Raw genomic sequence first — 20,114 nt, 5'->3', positions numbered from 1 at the left:
ACATGTTTGCTGCTTCTCTCTTGCTTTTCTTAACTTATGTATCTATGATATTGAGCCAATGAATGAAAGGAGGGAAAGTAAATATTTTTGAAAAGTTGGGGAGGGGCATTCACAGCTTCAAAGAGGGATTATCGTCTCACTAAAACCCCCTCTGTGAATCAACAGTTTTGTTTTCCTTATTTCTTATGCTTTGTTCTGGTGCTTTCACAGCCTAACAATACATGCATTTTTAGAATTTTTAAGATGTTCTTTCACTAGCCTGATGGGGCGTTCAGCTGGTAAGAGCAGGAAGGAAGCATATTCTTAAAGACAGACATTAACTGCATGGTGGACTTTATCCTTCCATCGTGATGTGGCCGGATGAAACCGTGCACCTCTTATCTGTATTGTTGTATGCTGCTGGGCATGTGCTGTGGAGTGTGGTTTCACTTGGCATCAGTTTAGTCAGTTCTTCCAGCCTCGCCCTGGTGGCTCAGAAATGCACGGAGTCGAGGCGCTGCAGCCGAGGGCTCTGGGGCCACGCGAGGCGTTGGTGATTCTCCATTGCTTTACCCAGGGAGGAGCTTCACTTACCGTGAAACTGGGGAGCTGGCTGGTGAGGACGGCACCACGAGGCGGATCACCAGCTGGTGTCAGGAGCGACGACGTGGCGTCGGTGACGGTGGGCCCTCTGCTGCTTCGAGCACGTTCCTCTGAGCCCCTTCATGCAGGAGATCAGCCCTTTTACAAAGGTGCACACACCTCCTACGGGCTCGGGAGAGCTGACAAGTGATGTGACGGGAGAGAACCACCTTCTTGTCGGTTAAGTGTGTCTGTAACAGCGCGGATTTGCCTGGTGGGTGAAGGAAACCACGACGCTGAGCGCAGATTAGGTGCAGCCTCTTCGCTAGGTGCCGAGCAGATTAAGTTGCCTGGATTTAGGGTTCCAGAGCCGAAGCTCCCGGCAGCTGGCCACGTCCCCCAGCCACAGAGCCCAGGCAGCCCCTCCCAGGCCGCTGCCACCCAGCACCATGTGCCAAAAACCATGGAAGTGGGTGAGGGGCTTTATTTGGTGACGGCCAGTGTTTTAGGCGTGGGTGGAACTTTGATCTGAAATAAGTGGTGTTCGCCTGCCAGACTGTTACCGCGAGAGGTTTGAGCGGCAAACTCTATCTCATGGAGCGAAGTGGTTCTGAGGCTCTTACTCTGAACCCCGAACATCCCGCTTCCTCCCTGGAGACGTCCTCTCCGTGCTGGTCTAGCGTTTACGTAAGCTGACCGCTTCTGAAGACAGCGTGTCCCTCTCAGGCGAGGCGTGGGATTCCCGGCACCAGCGTTCAGCGTGTGTGGAAAGTCACCTGCAGCCAGAGCCCGAGGCTGCCCGTCACCAGCAGCCCGGGGTGTGGTGTCGCTGGGTGTCCTTGGCATCCTGGCCGGAGAGCAAACGGACGCACCCGGCCTGCTTCCCAGCACCGAGACCCCATCTCGTGAGCGCCGACCCCTGACATGATCTTGAAATGTCGGGTCTCCTCATCTCCATGTGGCTAGGCTGCAGCTCAGCCAGTATTTCAGGGATTCTCAGGGACAGTGCTCGTGTCGGCTGGGTGTCCTGCCGGCCTCGGCCACACTGCTGCCTCAGGGCGGGGCCCGAGCGCCTCCCGTGTGGCACTGGGACCATCTCGCCTGACTCAGCCGAGGTAACGGGCGTGGCGTCCGCAGACGGCCCCGGTGTCGCCGGAGGACTGTCCGCCAGGAGCTGGCTGGTGGGGGAGCGGGGCCGGGCCGGGGCCGGGCCCAGCCCTCCGTGCCCTGCGGCCAGCCCTGTCCTCCACCGGGTCCGGCGTCGGCCGGCTCCGTCCTTGACCTCCCGGCTCAAGTCGCTTGAGTGGTCTTTGGATTCCCTGGCTCCTCTGCTCTGAAATGAGACCCACGTCTGGGCTGCCCATACCCGAGGCTGCACTTCATTCTCCACTCCACTCACTCTTTAGAGATCTTAGGCCAGGGTGGACTCTTCCGGTCCCTCGTCCATCCCCCAAGACCGTGTGCTTCAGTCTCTGCCCTGAAATGTTGCCCTCGCGCAGGCTCACCTGCTGACCGAGGCCAGCGGGACGCACGCGTGTGACGGCTGGGGGTCGGCGCGGGGCCCGCAGGATGGCCTGACGGGCTGGTGCCTGACGATGCGTGTCGGCCCGCCCAGTGCTGCCAGAGCCACAGGCTTCACAGGAAAACAGGAAACGGATTTTATATAAAATCCCTTAATTTTTAATATTTGCTACTAATTTTTTAAAAAAATTTAACACTTTATAAACTAAAGGAAACACATCAGCCAGTGGAACTCAGCCTGTGAGCAGCACTTCGCAGGCCCACTGTGTCCATCGTTAGGGCAGTGAGCGCACACTGGGACTGAGGACACTCTGAAAATCCTCTGTTCAAGCCAGCCTCCCCCCTGTGCCAGCGGTCGTCTCTCTGAAACGGGGCATCTGATCTAACACCGGTTAGCGCCCCCCGTGACTGCCCTGCAGCAGGAGGCGGGTGCGCTGGCTGTACTGGGCCCGGGCAGCCCCCTCCCACACGCAGGGAGCCCCCGGCACAGGCCTTTGCCCACGCCAGAGGCGCCCCCAGGGAGATGCACCTGCCTCCTCCCCGTCCCCCATCCCCGCCCCTTTACAAGTGCCTCGAGTTTTACATTTTTCATAAACGTAACTTTGATTTTAAATCAAGAGCAATGCATGGAAATACCCACATAGGAAATAGTCTTTCCCCTTATTACCACTTTCCCTCTATCTTCTTTTTCTTTCTTTTGTATTGTTTTCCAGCCTTTTTTCAACTTCTCAAACATGGAAAAACTCGTTGCCATCCCAGGTTCTGTGTGTGCTGTGCTCTCTGCTCTAAGTGTGCTTCTTTCACCCCCGTGCAGGATGGGCTTCTCTTTCTTCAGGACACAGCTTACAGACCACCTCTCGTAGGCAGCCTTCCCTGACCACCTGGCCAGGCCATTCCACCCCAGTGCTTTCTCACAGGCTCTCTGTTATTTCCCTCCTATAATCCCACAGCCTGTGATTGTGTGTTTACCTGTGCCAGGCCTTTCCCTAGGGAGGTTCAGAGGGCACCTGCACAGGCCTGGGCCCGCAGCAGTCCTGCTGTGTTTAGCACATAAATAGACACCCCCAAGGCCAGGGCACTGTTTGGGGTACATTGGCAACCCCATATGTGCCACTGTTACTCAGAATCTTGTGACACTGATCTTGCGGCTCTGCAGCCCTCTAGACCTCACTACATCAAGCGCTTCTGTGTCTGACCCAGTAATTTTGTATTTGGCTCATTTCTTGTGTTCAAGCAAATCAAGATGTCTTTTAAGGAAAAAAGAACAACTCACACGTAAGTCTACAAACTCAAAGAGTTTCCAAATACTCTCAGAACTTGTAAATAATGGCTGAAGAGCCCTTATATTTTCTTACACGGCACATGCTAACTATCCAGAGGATCTTTATTTACACAGTGGATTCTCCCCTTCGCAAACGTTTTAACTGGAGAAAGCTATAAAAAACAAACATGTGAAGCCTCTGGAAATTGTCCTAAAGGCATACAGCAAATGGGGAAACATTCCTTCAGTGGAATCAAGAAAATCTGATAAATCTCAGTAAGAACAGTGAGTCTGTGGCCCTTGAGCCCTGACCCACCCACCCCACCCCCCACCAGCCACTACTCCTCTGAGGCTTTACTCCAGGGAGTGCAGTCAAGAAGACAACCCCCTCCCCTCAACTCCCAGTCCAGGGCGCATTTCACTCTAGGAGGGCTGCCCACTAGCATCCCTTGTCCTCAGGCCCCTGTTGCAGAAGCTCAGCCCCAAGTGTGGTGGGCCAAGAATACTGGCCCAGTTGTCCTACCCCAGCTCACCACAGGGTAGATGCACCACGCGGAGAGGCTAGCCTAGAAGACCAGTGCCACCACCACCCCCCAGCACCGGCTCTAGAGCAGAGGTGTCAGTCCGGGCAAAGGGGGCAGTGCCCAGAGGGAGACAGGTTATGGCGAAGAAGAAGAGCTCTGTAGGGCTGCATGAGATGGCGGGAGAATTCCATGCCCAAGAGTGTTGTTGAAAACAATGAGGATCTTGGTGGAGAGTGGTTCAGAGAGTGCTTGTAATTTCCTGACTCTTTATCAACAAGCAAAGGACAGAGCAATGAAAAGTTTAACAGAGAGAATCAGGGAAAAGAGACCGCCAAGAGCCCTCCTGGAATCACAGTCAAACTTGAGAGACAGGAAGGGTGTGCTCTCAGGAGCACTCACGGCCCCCATGGGAGGGTGGGGGTGCGAGCATCACTTCCCTGCAGGCCTCAGGACCACCTCCAACCACACTAGATGAACAGTTGGCTGCTTTGAACCAGGGGCAACTCTGGGAAGCCAGACTTTAAAATCGCACACAGGTCTGGCCGTCTGACCTGCCCAAGGCCACACCTTCACAGGTGTGATTAGGGAGGGGAAATACCAGCTCTGGCCAAAGGAGAGGGATGAGGGCAAAAACCTGCACTCCTTGAACTATGAGATCAACCTCCAAGACACACATGTCCAGTGGTAAAGATTAAAAGTCTGACTGGCTAAGGAGGCTCAGGCACAACCTTTCACTAGTAAGTGGCTTCGCTGACCTAGGGACAGCCTCTAGGTAGCCATGTGAAAAGATAAAACAAGAAGATAGTCTGAGCAGGACTATCAGAGACTGCAGCCTGCAGGGAAAAGCTGTTCAGACAGGTCACTGTGCAAGTGAGTAAACTACGTCATCAACCCTTGGCGAGAGGAGTCAGGATCCAGAGTTGCCACAATTTACTATCCAGCATGCCCAGTTGTCAACCAAAAATTGCATGGTTTGCAGAGAAACAGGGAAGCATGACCCATACATGAGGGAAAAAGCAGATGATAGAAGCCGCTTTTGAAGGGCCCAGATGTTGGACTTAGCAGACAGAGATTTCAAAACCGCCATTATAAATACGTTCAAAGAGCGGAGGGAACCATGTCTCCAGATTACAGTGTGTAGATGACAGAGTCTAATCAAAAGGAGGATATCAGTAAAAAGACACAAACTGGAAAGAACCAAATGGAAATTCTGGAGTTGGAAAGTATAATAACTGATATGAAAAATTCACTAGATAGGCTCAACAGTAGATTTGAGCTGGCAGAAGAAAGAATCCATGGACTTGGATCTAGAATAATGGAGCTAGTGCAGCCCGAAGGAGAGAAGGACAGAATGAAAAGTGCTCACTTTGACAGCACTTACACCAAAATTGGAACATACAGAGAGTAGCATAGCCCCTGTGCACATGACACACAGATTGGGGACACATTACATATGTGTAAGCCCTTTGTCAAACTTAAAACGCTTCCCCAAGAAAAGAGGATTGTAATTTCAATAGGATGTTAAAACTTAATCTCAAATTGATGACCGCAGAGTATTTTAGCAATTAAAAAATGCTTGTGAAGACTTTTTAATAACTCAATCTTTATGAAGAATTAAAACATACCATGATTATCTCTGCACTATTATGGAAATCTCACAAATGACGAATAAATATTCTAAGGGGAGAAAAGAATGAAGAACCTCAGAAATGTGGAACACCATTAAGTGCACCAATACACATGTAATGGGAGCGCCAGAAGGGCAGGGGAGTGGGGGAGGATACAGAAAAGATATTTGGAGTAATAGTGGCTGAAAATGGCCCAAATTGGACTGGAAAACTTTACACATCCAAGAAACTCTATGAACTTGTAGTAGGATAAACCTAAAAAGAGACATACCCAAATACGTCATAGTCAAAATGTTGAAAACCAAAGATAAAGTCTTGAAAGCAGCAAGTGAAAAGTGACTCCTCGTGTAACAAGGGACTTCTCGTTAGAAACAGTGGAAGACTAGAAGGCAGTGGGACAATATTCAGAATTCTGGAAGAAACAAATAACTTACATCACACTTTCTTTTTGACCTTTAAATCCTGAGGTTAAGTCAGTAGGATTGAACATTAATTTTTCTACTTTAGGCAACTCAGCTCCTCATTTTTGTAAAATCCAAAGGCCACCATTGTTCATCTTCATTTTGAAGTATTCTAACTTTTCACTGGTTTGATCCAGACCTAATTATAAGCCACAGAACCCTACTTTTTGTGTAAAATTTTCTTTTTCCAGTCAACCATGAGAAATGAGTTTGTACTATATAAATGTCTTATAGCCACAACATATTAAATAATGTCACACATATGGAAATGTTAAGGCTAATATCTTTAAGATAGATAGGACATTCTTCTGGGTACCACCTGCTACATATCACTCCTGAACAGACTAAAACCATATGGGTATCAGGCGAGCAGTCAGGGATATTTCCTGGTGTTCTTGGGTATAAAATATCATATTGCAAGAAGAATTGAACATAGTAATAATTGTATGTGATTTCAATATATTTTTTTCTCCATAGATCTGATGAAGTAAATTTTAGAAAAGTTATTGCTAGCAACATTTTGGTGATAATTTTCAAGGAATACCTATTAATATCTTTGAATATTAGTATTTGATAAAACATAATTTGAAATGTTTTAAATGGAAGTAGATTTCTACAGTGGATTTCTAGTGAAGGAGAAGGAAATTCTGGTCTCTGTACTGAATCAAACACTGTCTCCTAAAAGAGCAAATGTGGATCCTTTTTTGTAGAGTCTGCCTTCTCGTGCAAGATGCCCTCGGACTCTTCAGTGAGGTGCACTCGGAGGGCGCCGTCCTGAAGGACAGGGAGTTGGAGGGCAAGTCCTGCAGGCTGGCGGGAATGAAGGTGCTGCAAAAGGTCACCAGAGGAAGGTGAGGACACCACAGTAGCATCCAGTTTGCTACAGTAACATCTGTAATTTCATCTTTAAAGGCAATAAACTAGGATCCTAGAGTCTGCCTCTAAGACAAGGCCAGGAGTTGGGTGGAGCCCATAAAGTACTTATGGAAGAAAAATTATAGTTGACAACAAAAATAATTATGCAGGTTTAGTGATTCACAATTTTATTAAAATTAGGATTAAAAATGTCATATATATGTATTTTAATTCTGAAGTTTTTCCTTATTCTTCCTTATCTATACTAATAAGGCAGCTTTGCATGAGTCAGTTTATGTAAATGAAAATATAATTTAGTGAAAAGGCATTTTATAAGCTTTAAGCAAAACTCTTAATTTGCCACGTTTTTTGCTTTCCATAGCAAGAAAGCGTGTTTTCTGTCAAGTTTCGCGGCTCCTCACGCTAGATGTTGTCTTGGGTGGCGGTGGTACACAGGTCTGGCCCCAGCGTGGGTTGTTCCATTCCAGTGAGCATCTTAATCTGTGAATTAGGGAGCAGAAGAAACCTTTTCAGTGGAACGACCCAGTCACATAGAGAATTAGTGTAAATGGTGAATTTGGGTTTCTCTCATCGTAGCCTCTTTCCTCAGATAGCGTGTAATTTTAGCTGTCACAATGCTCCTGTTGTAATTAGAGCAGCGTCTGAGCTTGTAGCAGTGCCTGAGGGAGGAGCCCTTGGGAGGAGCCCCTCGGCGTATAGGCTGCTCCGAGCGCAGTGGGCTGCGTACCGGCCCTTCCAGCCGCCGTCTGCCTAAACCGTGAGCGCCGCAGGGCGTGTCTCGTGGCCGCAGCCCGCTTTCCCGGCCGCGCCCTGTGCGCGTCTGCCTCTCACGCGTTGCCCTGCCGCTGGGTGGCGGCTCCACCGGGCCCCTGTTTTCCTGAAGGGCAGACCCCCGTGAGCCCTGCGTTGATTCGCGTACGCTCGGCTCCTAACAGACGCGTCCTTTTGCTTACAGAAGGGAGACTGTGTGACGGCGTAACTGCCTTACGGATTAGGGAGGGAGCTGCCCAGGTATTTGGAGAGCTTAATTGGGTCCCATGAACCTTATCGTTTCGAAGGCTGAACCCCATGTAGCCCTCAGTTTCAGAATCACAAGCATCTGGAAAGACCGTGTGTAGTTGTGGTAAGTGAGGTGCTGCTCTGACGTTGGCCTGACGGCATTAACCCCACCGGGGCCGTGTAGACCTCCCCGACGTACATTCGGCACCAGCCTCGCACCTGAGCACGCCGGGGTACTGGGGCTTCCCCACCTCGGGCGCCGCAGGGGAGCGCCTCCAGCTGGCAGGTGTCCTGGTGTCCTGCAGGCCAGAGGAGGCCACTCCTGGGGACGCACTTCCTGCTGGCGACTGCGGGACCCAACTCCAGGGAAATACTCCTGGGGTCTGACAGAGCCAGGAGGGGTCCGGGGGCTTTGCTCTATAACGTACATGCTTTGCTCCCATGATGCTGTACAGCCATATGTGTACCTAATGTTTAATCTGGTTTTTGTGGGTTACACTGGAAGCCTTACTACTGTCTACAGCATTGCCATAGGAAATGATTTTTCCTTGGGAAATGCACTGACTATTCTGAATAATTCATTTACAAACTTTTGGAACCCATTCCATTTTTAAGTTGGACTAAAATTTGACTAAGTATTGGATACTTTTTTAGGTTGGAATTAATTTCTTTATCCTATGTATTTAACTTTATTTTGGCATGCAACTATCCAAATAAATATTAAGATTGTCTTTTTGTTCTTTTGGAAGCTGTATCTCTTCAAAACAAATTATTAAATAGTTTTGGAATGCTGAATGTTATAATTGCCTATTAGTGACATCATCCACTGTCAGTCATCCATCCACGGCTCAGTAAACACAAATTGTCTCTTTTTTTTCCCCCAAATTATTGTGTTTCATAGCAACTCTCATAAACCTTAACAAAATATATTTCTCATGAACCTTAACGAAATACACTTAGTTCCCAGAATTCGAGCTAAAATGATTAACTATAATTATATAATTCCAATATCTAATATAGAAAATTACTTTTTGGCCAGTTGGAAGATAGTTTTACGTTCGGGCTGATCGTGGAGCCTTTGAAATCTTAGCTCCCCGGTCTCATCTGGTCCACGGTCACAGTGACGGAAATCACTGCTCCCTGTGGCACTTTGGGTGGTCTCGCGGCCTTGGGGCTGGGCCTGTGCAGGGCGTCCCAGCCTGTTCACCTGCCGCCTTGGGAAGAGTTGCAGGAAAACAGCTGTCATGTCTGTTGCATTTCTCTGACCGCTTTTTGGAGTTGTGTGTCCATACTGACTCGTTAGGGTGAGAAGAGTCAGGAAAATATCCTGGATGTAAAGGAAAAGACCATTTTAAAATAACACTGCTGAGGCATGTGCCTCTCCCTGGCTCTCTGCGGCCCTGGAGGACTCCAGGCTGTTTGTCCAGAGGCTGAGGCGTGCCCCCTGACCTTTGTCCTCCCAGGTGGCCTCCGCAGCAGTTTAGAGGTCAGACAGGCTGAAAACGCACTTTACTTTGGTGTCTTAGTTCTGTGTATGAGCTTTATGTTTTTATTGCTGATTATTATGTGCTCTTATTTTTATGTGATAGGGTAATACTGAGGGAAAAAAAGAATTTCTGAAATATCTTAACCCTATAAGTATGGAAAATGTAGTTAGCATATTTTTTGCGGGAGAGAAGAACCTCTTTCAATTCAAAGTCCTGCTAATACTTATGTCCCTACTTGTTAAAACAAAAGCCACTAATCTGTCTAAAATACATTATTCACGTATAAGTGAGTATTTCATTTAGATCTCTTTAAGAGTAACGTACTGGAGAAGACAGTTGCAGAGCATTTAGTCAGCACTCACCGTATACAGAGGGGTCTATCCGAGTGCTGAGACTGACAGGGAAGCAACTGACAAGATCTTTGACCATGAATTGCCTCCTTTTGAACTGGAGACTAGACCTGCCCAGGGGTCGGGGCGGTTGTTGCTTTAAGTGATGGGGCCTTAAATGGCTGGTCTTTGCCTCAAATTGGTAAGATGTTATCTGTGAAGACATAAAAGTAGGATTAGGAGAAAGTATAATTCAGTCATTTATTCGTTAAATATTTAGGACCTCTTTGTGCTATGCCCCTGGCTAGTTGCTGCTGTGCTAGATTTTTGGGATTTATCTCAAACCACAATATACTGAAATAAAAAGTCAGCTCGACAAAGCCTTAAATCCTGTTTTTAGGGATTCTGCATTTATCCAAGAGAAAATTGGGGCCCCTAGGAGTTTTTGAGAGAAGAAAAGAAGAGGTAATAAAAATGAAAATAGAGTTAAGATTATTCTACTCTTGTACTTTTAATAGATTTGAAATAGAAGGAGGGATTGGGCAGGGGTGCAGATTTGGAAACTTCTGCACCAGTTGAGGGCAGGAGAAGGAAGAACGCACCACCACTGATTTTTAACTTCCGGTAGCTACGGGGGCCAGGGGGGTGGGTGGCGCTCTCCTGGGAGCTGTGGTGATGCCAGGAGTGTAAAATTGCCCCTTTCTCCCAGAGCTTATGGACCAGCAGGAGAGCCAGGGGGAGGTCCTGAGAGACACCAACCGGCGAGTGCCAGTTACAGAGCAGCCGCTTTGCGAGGCTCAGAGGGCGGGTTCAGATTTGGGAACCCCGGAGAGAACAGGAGGGGCCTGGGGCTGAGGACAGGAGGGGGGGAGGACACGCCCCCTGATCTAGCCATCCACTCACCCCCTGGGGCGGGTCCGTCTGGTCAGCTTTGAGGATAGAGTGAGGGGTTGGGCACGTCGAGGGGGGTGTATTTCAGAGAATGGTCCGATTCATAGTTACTGTTTAAATGCCAGCTTTTGTTTTAAAGGTAACAGATTAAGTACTGATAAACTTTAAATTAGAAGCCAAGCTTAGCGTGCTCACAAACTAAGCCCGTGGTCAGGAAGCAGAAGGCCCTCGAAGCCCCCATGCTGCTCCCCAGCCCGCTGCCCTTAGGGCCGTTGGTCTGGTCCGGGGGCGCAGAGCACTCCCGTTCTCCTGGGTGCTCAAGCCCCCGCTGCCCTCACGGCTGGTCTCGCTAAGGTGCCTTTGTCTCTTGCAGCTGCTGCTTTGAGTCCCGTGCTCTGGGCTGTGTGGGATTCTCACGACCTGTGTCCCACCAGAGGGGTATATTGTAATGTAAACTCGAGTGACATTTTAGTAATAATAAGCAAACGTTAACAGTTGTCTGAGGAGCCCTGGGATGGCTCCCCCAGCTGGCCTGCGCCACGTCCCACCTGCTCCGCTCTGAGTCCCGGTGGCTTACTGGCATACAGCCCTGGGCTTGCCCCTCTGCGTGGTGTAGACCACTGTGGATTAGAATGCCTCGTGGCCAGTGTTTCAGGCTGGCCTGCCCATCATAAGGCTCCGTTTCTCGCTCACCATTGTGTTTCCTGTATGTGGCTCAATTCCTGGCACTCGAGAGGCTCATAATAAGTATTTGTGGAGTGGACATGCGTTGTTTGCTTGGGTTCATCTTAGATTTTCCTCAACAAGATTTGAATGTGTACGCTTGTACTTTCTGAGCAGTAATTATTGGTGCTAATTTTAGTGGGAAGAATAGAGACTAAGTTGGTCCCAAGACCAGCGTCCAGTGCAGGGTGAGGACCATGCCTCTTGTGCACCTTGGACTCAAGACCCTGGGTCCTCCTCACTGATAAGTCTAGGGGTAACGCCTGAGGTTGTTGTGAAAGCACTTTATCAAGGGTGGGATCCCATGTTATGGAGGAGGGCCTGCAACAGGTGAGGGTGACTGGTCAGAGGTCAGGCTCCGCTGTGACTTTGGGCACCAGGGCGTTGGTCTCCTGGGAGACCCTGTGTGACCCACGTGCATGGCGGTGCAACAGAGGGAGTTTTTAGGAATCGTCCAGCACAAGTCGATGCGTGTGGGTGAGGGTCATTGTTGAGGAATCATCTCATTTGCTCCTTTAACAGGAAATAAGCAGTGGTGAGAGCTCTCCTGGGGAAAGAAACTTCAGTGGCAATTTCCTTCCTTTGATTTCCCCTCTTCAAAAAGGCTGCCTCTTAAAGAGACATAATTCCCTTGGGGTTTGAGGTCCAGAATCTCTTTGCTCATTGCTGTGGTTGGAAATCCTCTTCTAAGGGACATACTTAAGAATTCTTTCATCATTTTGAAAAATAAAATTGTTCCTGGTAGGTTCACCACCCAAGTTAATGGCAGGAGAGTAAAATGTCACTGAAAGAGAATGTACTAAATCCTGAAACCAATGATGCTCAAAGAACTGCCCGAAAAGAACAAAGCACTGACCCGTGTGAAACATGGTGCTGAGTGAAAGAAGCCCACACAAAAGGCCACACGTTGTAGGATCCCGTTTATATGAAACGAACAGAACAGACAAACCCATGGTGACAGGACGCAGGTTGGTGGTTGCCAGGAGGAGGGGACCAGGGAGTGACTGCTGACGGGCACAGGGTCAGGTGGGGTGATGGCGACATTCTGGGGCTAGACAACGTTGTGCATGTGCTAAATGCCACTGAACTGTGCACTTTAAAATGGTTAATTTTATGTTGTGTGTATTTCACCTCAGTCCTTAAAGGGGTGGGGGGGAATGAACTGACTGCCTAAAAAGTGTTTACACTGAGTTATAAAAACAACTACAAATGTTTCATAAGTCCAGTTGGAGAAGAATAGTTTCTAAATGGAACATCTGGGCATAATTTCACGTATCTCAAAAAGACCCAACTAGGGAATAGGGGCTCAGAAAGAAAATGCCGATTATTTAACCTTAACCATAAGGGTTATTTTGGGGAAATTAGGACATATGTTTAGTAAAATGGGCACCCCTCTAAATCAGTCATTACCTTTATTGTTCAATGAACAATCCTTAAGAAAACTATTGTATATCTGTCTACCTAATCAGTGACAGAGACATTGACAAAGGGGAAAACCAGCAGATTACAAAAGGCTTGACACACCCACCAGGTTGATCACAGGAAGAGGAGGAGAGAGAACCCAGACCTCCTGAAAGAATCATTTGAACTGTGTAGGCCAAGCGTTAACTATTGTCAAGATTACTGCCCTAATAGTGTTTCAAAAACTAACTAATAAAAATAAATTCACCCTGTCGTCAGTTAGGTAAAGAAGTTCTGCTCTGACCGGTCCTTGCATGTCTCTCTCCATCAGTCATTCGTTAACACAGCACCTGGGTGTGGACGCAGGGATGAAGTCACAGTTCAGTCTGACCTTCCAGTGGGGAAGCACTGACAATCTAAGAAGGTTTTTGCTGGAGTGGGTGGGGCTTCGCCGAGAAGGCCTTCAGGGTGTGACTTGTAGGTTCGTCTGGTTGCTAGGCAGACACCCATGGAAGAGCACGTTCCCACCCATAAGGTCATTCCTGTTATCTTTTGACCAAAAATAGACTGTCACGCTGGAGCCAAGTGTTATTTAGCCTCCGTAGCAGTTAACAGAGCATTCAGTAAAAACCTGACTAAGAAAGGATGAAGTCTGAACCTAAGCAAACTGTCTCAGTAGTTCTTGGCCATATAAAAATTCTTTTAGTAGCAAAATCTCAGAAGTGGCTCAGGTCTACCTCCTTGCTCCACCACCTTCCCCCAGTGACTGGGGGACAGAGTAGAACCCAGTTCACTTGGGGTGATTTGGCTGTGTCGGCCTGGCTGACGCGAGGGGACTTGCTGTTCAGAAGCAAACCCAAAGCTTCTGGAGGGAGCGTCACTGGTCACTGAACGGAGGCAGCAGAGGGGAAGGCGGGGGCCTTGGAAGAGTAGCTCTGCCTCCCCCGGGGGTTGGGTGATTTGATGAGCTCACACACGGAAGCGGCCCTGCACACCCTAAAACACCGCAGAAGCAGTGGTTCTTCCCTCCCTCCTCCTCCTTTCTCTTTTCTAATTAACTAAAAAGTAAAACTCTGGCCCACATTGATGTAAGTCTTTCTTGTCTTGTTTTTACAAATAAAACAGGAAGAGAAAGATGAGTAACTTAGAAGAACGATAACTAGGAGTTGGAAGTGTTCCATTTTTTTCCAGGAAAGAAAATAAATCCAGTTGGAAATTGCTGGCCTTGTCAATTGTCTGATAATAATGGGAGAGAATGGGTAATGAAGCCAGTGGAGTTAAAAAGTACAGAGAGATTTAGTTAAAACAGGGATCAAAGAAACCAGAAGGAAGGTCAGCTGATACAAGAACATAAAAGCAACTGCTCCGTGTCCCTCCAGGTTGGTCATTCATCGAGTGCATTTACCTGGCAGCACGGTAAGTCTCGAATTCAGCAAATGGGCAGGATTATTTTTTTGCTTTTTCATTCATTCCTTCTCTTACAGATCTCAGTACTCCCCCTCTCCCTGCACTGTTCTCACAAAAATCATAATTACCTACCAGTAAGGGACCAGTAGTTTTAAAACTTTTGAACTTTTAAAAAATAGAATCCAAAGAGGAAGCTCCGTGTTAATAACAAACCCACGTGGAGCTATTCTGTTCAAAATTGGGAGGTGGTGTGTCAGGCCACCCAGCCCCCAGCCAGCTCCTAGGGCCACGTGGTTGGAAAGTAAGCATTGAGGACTGATTGCAGCTCTGAACATGGCATACATCAGTACGGTTCTTTCTCTCCCTCTCTCAGGGTAACAGCCTGTGGCAGTAGCCGTTATTGTGAGAGCCCTGGGTCATGTGATTCAGAAGCTAGGTGGGGTGTTCCTTGTTAATCTCAAATATGAAGTGCAAACACTTAATTATGCTTTCATTAAGTCCCTTGTCAAATTTGCAGAATCTTATGCATTTTTTAAAATTACAGTTTTTTTAAATTAATTAATTAATTTATTTATTTATTTATGGCTGTGTTGGGTCTTTGTTTCTGTGCGAGGGCTTTCTCTAGTTGTGGCAAGTGGGGGCCACTCTTCATTGCAGTGCGCGGGCCTCTCATTATCGCGGCCTCTCGTTGCGGAGCACAGGCTCCAGACATGCAGGCTCAGTAATTGTGGCTCACGGCCCCAGTTGCTCCGCGGCATGTGGGATATTCCCAGACCAGGGCTTAGAACCCGTGTCCCCTGCATTGGCAGACGGACTCTCAACCACTGCGCCACCAGGGAAGCCCTTTTTTTTGGTTGCATTGGCTCTTAGTTGAGGCATGTGGGATCTTTCGTTGCAGCGCTCGGGCTCTTTGTTGTGGCGCATTTTTATTATAGGTAGAACACTCTTAAATCTTTATAAGTTTACCAGTGAAATGCCTGTCTTTTCACGTGGGACACGGAAGTGGAAAGAAAAGAAGTTTCACTGTCACTGTAGCCTCTCTTTCCTTTCCTTCAACTCTCCAACTAGATGGCAGATTAGGTGGTGGCATTGTTCACTACAGTTCACTACAGGCATCACCCGTGATGCCACCACCAAATTCAAGACAAAATAAATCAGTCTTTATTGAAAAACAGATTATTGTGTTGTTAAATAAAGACCCTGAAGCTCCTGGGACTAAGTAAGAACCTGGCTGCACGTCTGTGAGGTGGGCCTGGAGCCCGGTCCGTCAGAGTCCAGCGGCTGCATCTTTGGGGCTACAGCTCACGCGTAATTACTTCCAGTTTTAGGGGAATTCGTTTCTGTGAATTTCCCGTTTGCTTTATAGTCACAGTCCCCGGCCCTCAAGTCAGAAGTCTGACCATTTCTTGTCAGGGGTGTTGATGTTAGATTCTTGGTGTTTTCCATTGTTTTTGTTAAACAGCAGCAGTGAGCCATCTGTGCTGGAATTATCTCGAGTGACCAGGAGGAGCATCAGATCCACAGTAAATAATCACGCTGAGCGCCTCAGGTTTAGTTCGGCATTTTTCTTTTCTGTTTACTTAGACACTTATTAATGAAAATATGACTTTTAAGAAAGATCATTTTCATTACTGTTTTGTTTTGTTTTGTTTTGTTTTTAATGGGAATTATTTATTTATTTATTTACTTATTTATTTATTTTTGGCTGTGTTGGGTCTTCGTTTCTGTGCGAGGGCTTTCTCCAGTTGCGGCAAGCGGGGGCCACTCTTCATCGCGGTGCGCAGGCCTCTCACTATCGCGGCCTCTCTTGTTGCGGAGCACAGGCTCCAGACGTGCAGGCTCAGTAATTGTGGCTCACGGGCCTAGTTGCTCCGCGGCATGTGGGATCTTCCCAGACCAGGGCTCGAACCCGTGTCCCCTGAAGTGGCAGGCAGATTCTCAACCACTGCGCCACCAGGGAAGCCCTGTTTTTTTTTTTTTTTTTTTAAGCAAGAGCATTTGCTCCTCTCCATAGAATCACTGACAGTGGAGAGGATGGTCCCGACGGCCCCTGGACCTGGACCGGGACCTCATGTGAGCAGCCTCAGATCAGGCATTTCAGCATTATGTGCAAGGGAGGTAGCAGTACAGTCTGTGCTTTCACTGGTTGCTGCTGTAAAAAGTCACACAAAGAGTAAAGGGAATTTAATACTCCCCTCTCCACTGGTGTTCATTCCACATCTTTCTCGTGAACGTAGGCATGTCTGTAAACAAAGAAGAATGGTTGCTTTTCCCTTTGGTATCTTTAAGGGTGTCCATTTTCGGTTTCTGCCGCTTCCCAGCAACAGACGTCATTGTGTGCGCACCTGTCTCCTTCTTTACGGATCTTTATGGGGAAACACGACAGACGCATGGGCGATGCCCAGTTGCAGAGCGTATTGAACGACTGTAGGGCCACCCATGAAGCCACCGCCAGATTCAAGGAACAAAAATGTGCTGGGTGTCCAGGCATCACCCCCAGCGTGCTCCTCCTGGTGACGCCCCATCCCCCCAAGATCACTGCAGTCCTCTGGTTTCCTCCATGGTTTTCCTTATAGTTTTCCCAACGGGAACAGCAGGCTGTCTTTGGAAGAGTGTATGAAGGGAGGCTACTTCATATGTGAACTCATGGTAATAGAATAGACTGTGAGGAGGCAGGTTTGTTTCAAAGTATCAGAGCACACTGGTGAGAACGTTTGGTAAAAAGTATATGCATCTATCAGAAAACCTGGGCTGACAGATTTTATGTGGAAAGTGGGTGTTCCTGCTTCCACACTGGTGAGTAGATCATGTGACACTTTTGAAATGATAAGGACCACCTGGGAATGAGACCAGCCTAAGAACTGTCTGCAGTTCCAGGTAGCAGCATGCAGCAAGAATTCCTTATTTCCCTTGTAACTGAGTGTGTGTGTGTCATTTCCTGCCGAGGCAGAACAGAAATGTGCAAAGAACTTGTTTTATAATACAAAGTTGTGCTAGTTAATATTTTTATATCCTAGATCTTGAGGAAAGAATCTAGATTAGGAAAGACATTTTTTAATATTACTAGCAGATAGCCTACAAAATGTGAGGACTTCCAAAGTTACAAATTTATCTTTCATAGTTATATAATAAATTTAAGCAAAGGAATAGTGCAGAAGGCTTAATTTCAGTTGTGTGTCTTTAATTTCCTTTCTTCAGTTTCTCTATCTGTTGAATAAAATTTGAAAAATATTGTCCTGAAATTCATTGAACTAAGCTTGGAAAATGTTTAGTAATTCCCCACATCTCTAAGGTATTTATGGGATATTCTTAGCAGAGAGTGGCCTCTGAGGTCAGAATGCCCGACCGACGTGATGCCATCACTGTCTCATTCAGAAGCAGCGTCATCACCCCCAAAAGAGACGCCTTCCCCATGAGCAGCCACTCCCCACCCTCCAGCCCCCGGCAGCCACTAATCTGCACTCTGTCCTGTGAATTTGCGTATACTGAACACTTCGTACAAAGGAACCATCCTGGCTTCTTCCACTGACCATCATGTTTTCGAGGTTCATCCATGTTGTATCATGTGTCAGTACTTCACTCCTTTTTATGGCTGCCTGATACTCTGTTGTATGGATACACCAGACTTATTTATCCATTCATCAGTTGATGCACATTTGGGTGCTTCCATGTTACTTTCTGGCTGTTATGAATAGTAATACTGCTATGAACATTCATGATGCACATATGGACATAAGTCTTCAGTTCTCTTGGGTAGATAGCTAGAAGGGGGATTGCTGGGTCTATGCCAAAGTGTTTTCCAAAGTGACTGCCCCATTTCCCTATCTCACCAGCATAATGATGTAGTTTAGTCACTGATTATCTAACCTCCTCAGGATCTCAAGGTTGCCATGGCTCCTATCAGTTTGCTCATGATCTCCAGGGCCATCTGGTAGTGTCTGCTCTGGCAGCCAGACCTCTGAAGGAAATGCATTTCAGTCTCAAGGCAAAAGTTTGTTTAGTTGATTTGAGGTTGTCTCATGTGTGTATGAGGGTGACATAAAAGGACGTGAGGTGACACAAGCTACCTTCTGGAAGACAGTCGAGGGCACAGAGGGAGACGGAGGGAGGGAGGTAGATGGTAGAGAGTGGATCTTGAGCGGCACTGAGGGTTAGAGATCACTTCCAGACTTCATGGTCTCCGGACCTGTTAATACTCTTCAAAATTACTGAGACCCCCAAGGAGATTTTTTTAATGTGGTTATATTGATCAATAATTACTATATTAGAAAATAAAATGGAAAAAAATTAAATATTTATTAGTTCACCTAAAAATCCTAAAAATAAACCCATTAAATAATAACATAAATAGAATTTTTATGAAAAATATTTTGTAAACCGAGACCACCTTAGTGAGAAGAGCAGCCTTATTTCATGTTTTCTGCAGATCGCTTTAATGTCTGGACTAAGAGGAAACGACAGGTTGTCATCTCTGCTCTGCATTCAGTCAGTCCTGTATCGCACATAGTGCAGCCTCTAGAAAACTCCACTGTACACTCATGCGAGAAGGGAAAAGAAGGTCTCAGGACATAGTTCTGGCCTTGCGGGTCCCTTGAAAGGGTCTTACAGACCCAGGGGTCTCCAGACCCCACTTTCAGAATCCCTGGTCTGAGATATTCCATCTCCAGGTAATCTGTCTTATTAGAAAGCCATGAGTACTACATAACAGTAGGTACAGAGAAATTAGCAACTGCGTGAAAAAATTTTAGGAACATTTAAATGCTTGGTTTAAAAAAAAAATTCTGAGCTCTCTGAGGACGAATTAACTCGGTGAACAGGTTGCATCCCATCCTGAGGTGACGTCACCACTGTGGTTTAAATCTTCTGCAGCAAATTCCACTGCACCCACACCCAAAAGAAAGTGATTCAGGCAGTCTTAGATTACCCGGTGAAGATTTGGGAGTAGTTAGATGAGGCAGTATCAGATGGAAAAATAACTCTAAAATAACACAGAAAACAGGCCCGGTGAGCAGGCGTGTCGGGGAACAACCTGGTGAGCTCAGGGAGAGCTCTCCGCCTTGCTGCCTCCCCACGGGCTGCAGCCGGGGACCTGCTTCCAGGAGACACTGGCCATCGCCCTCCGTACAGGGAGGCTGCACGGTCTGTAAAATCAGTGTGAGACATGTACACTCAGCATCCTTCCGGATAGTGGCGAGGCCAGAGCCCCTGCTCCTTCCCCGTCCACCTGTGGCGTTTCTAAAACTCCTCTTGCTGTCGTCCTCAGGCGCACTCCGCTCTCGTGGCCTCTTCTTTGCGCCAGGCAGCGCTGCCGTGGCTGCCGCGGGACTAGCCCCGGTCCTCTTCCTCTTGTCAGAGCAACGGAGCGCGTCGGGGGTGAGGGTTACAGGCCGCCTTTCTCAGCCAGAAATGCAGCAGTTGATGGGTCTCGGCTCGATTGTTTTCCCTGGAGGGCAAACCTGGGCTCTCGTCCGTCCAGGAGAGACACCTGAATGTGGGCATCGTTTCAGACTCTTATGCTGAATTTGTGAGACTTTTTTCAGAGATGGCCTCAAGTCGGTCCCCTCCCTGTGTGACTCATTTGTGTATTTTCTACTTAGATTTTTACACCTTCCAGAATATCCCACAAACAACAAAATGCAGGCAACAGAATGGGTTTTCTCATTCTAAGAAATGAGTAGCTTTGCTCCAGGTAAGTATCTCTATTTGTGTACTAACGCTTAATCTTTGCAACACTTTTTTCTCTCTTAGGGAGCTGGTAATTATTAAAGCAACAAATCAGAAAATGTTTTTGAAGTTAACTACAGTGCTCTGTATTTGTAATTTTTTTTACTGCAAATGAGCTGGAAAATGTTGTCTTGTTTTGTTTTAATCAATACCCAAAGGCCTTTGCAGCATGAACAAGGTATTCAGCCAGCCAGACTTGTGTCTCAGCCTGTAGAAGGCATGTATCCCAGGCGGTTGGCCGTTTCTAGCTACCTCGTGCTGCTGCACCCTCCCAGAAAGCCTGCGCTGCTCCCACCCCCCTCAGCCGCTGCAGGCTTAGAA

General features: G+C 47.4%; 1 protein-coding gene and 1 pseudogene across 2 annotated transcripts in view; both read left to right on the top strand.

Annotated features, from left to right (window-relative positions):
* SPIDR (scaffold protein involved in DNA repair) overlaps nucleotides 1-20,114 on the top strand; it is a 358,082-nt gene that overhangs the window by 306,838 nt on the left and 31,130 nt on the right. For both annotated transcript variants that reach the window (XM_057532500.1, XM_057532499.1), the window contains one exon: nucleotides 6,667-6,807. In XM_057532500.1, the coding sequence (XP_057388483.1) occupies nucleotides 6,667-6,807 (141 nt within the window). The remainder of the gene's footprint in view (nucleotides 1-6,666; nucleotides 6,808-20,114) is intronic.
* Nucleotides 5,226-5,326, top strand: LOC114236149 (U6 spliceosomal RNA; annotated as a pseudogene).

The sequence above is a fragment of the Balaenoptera acutorostrata genome, chromosome 17 (genome assembly GCF_949987535.1).
Source record: "Balaenoptera acutorostrata chromosome 17, mBalAcu1.1, whole genome shotgun sequence".
NCBI lineage: Eukaryota > Metazoa > Chordata > Mammalia > Artiodactyla > Balaenopteridae > Balaenoptera > Balaenoptera acutorostrata.
Note: the sequence above shows the minus strand (reverse complement) of the source record. Positions and strands in the feature narration are given on the sequence as shown.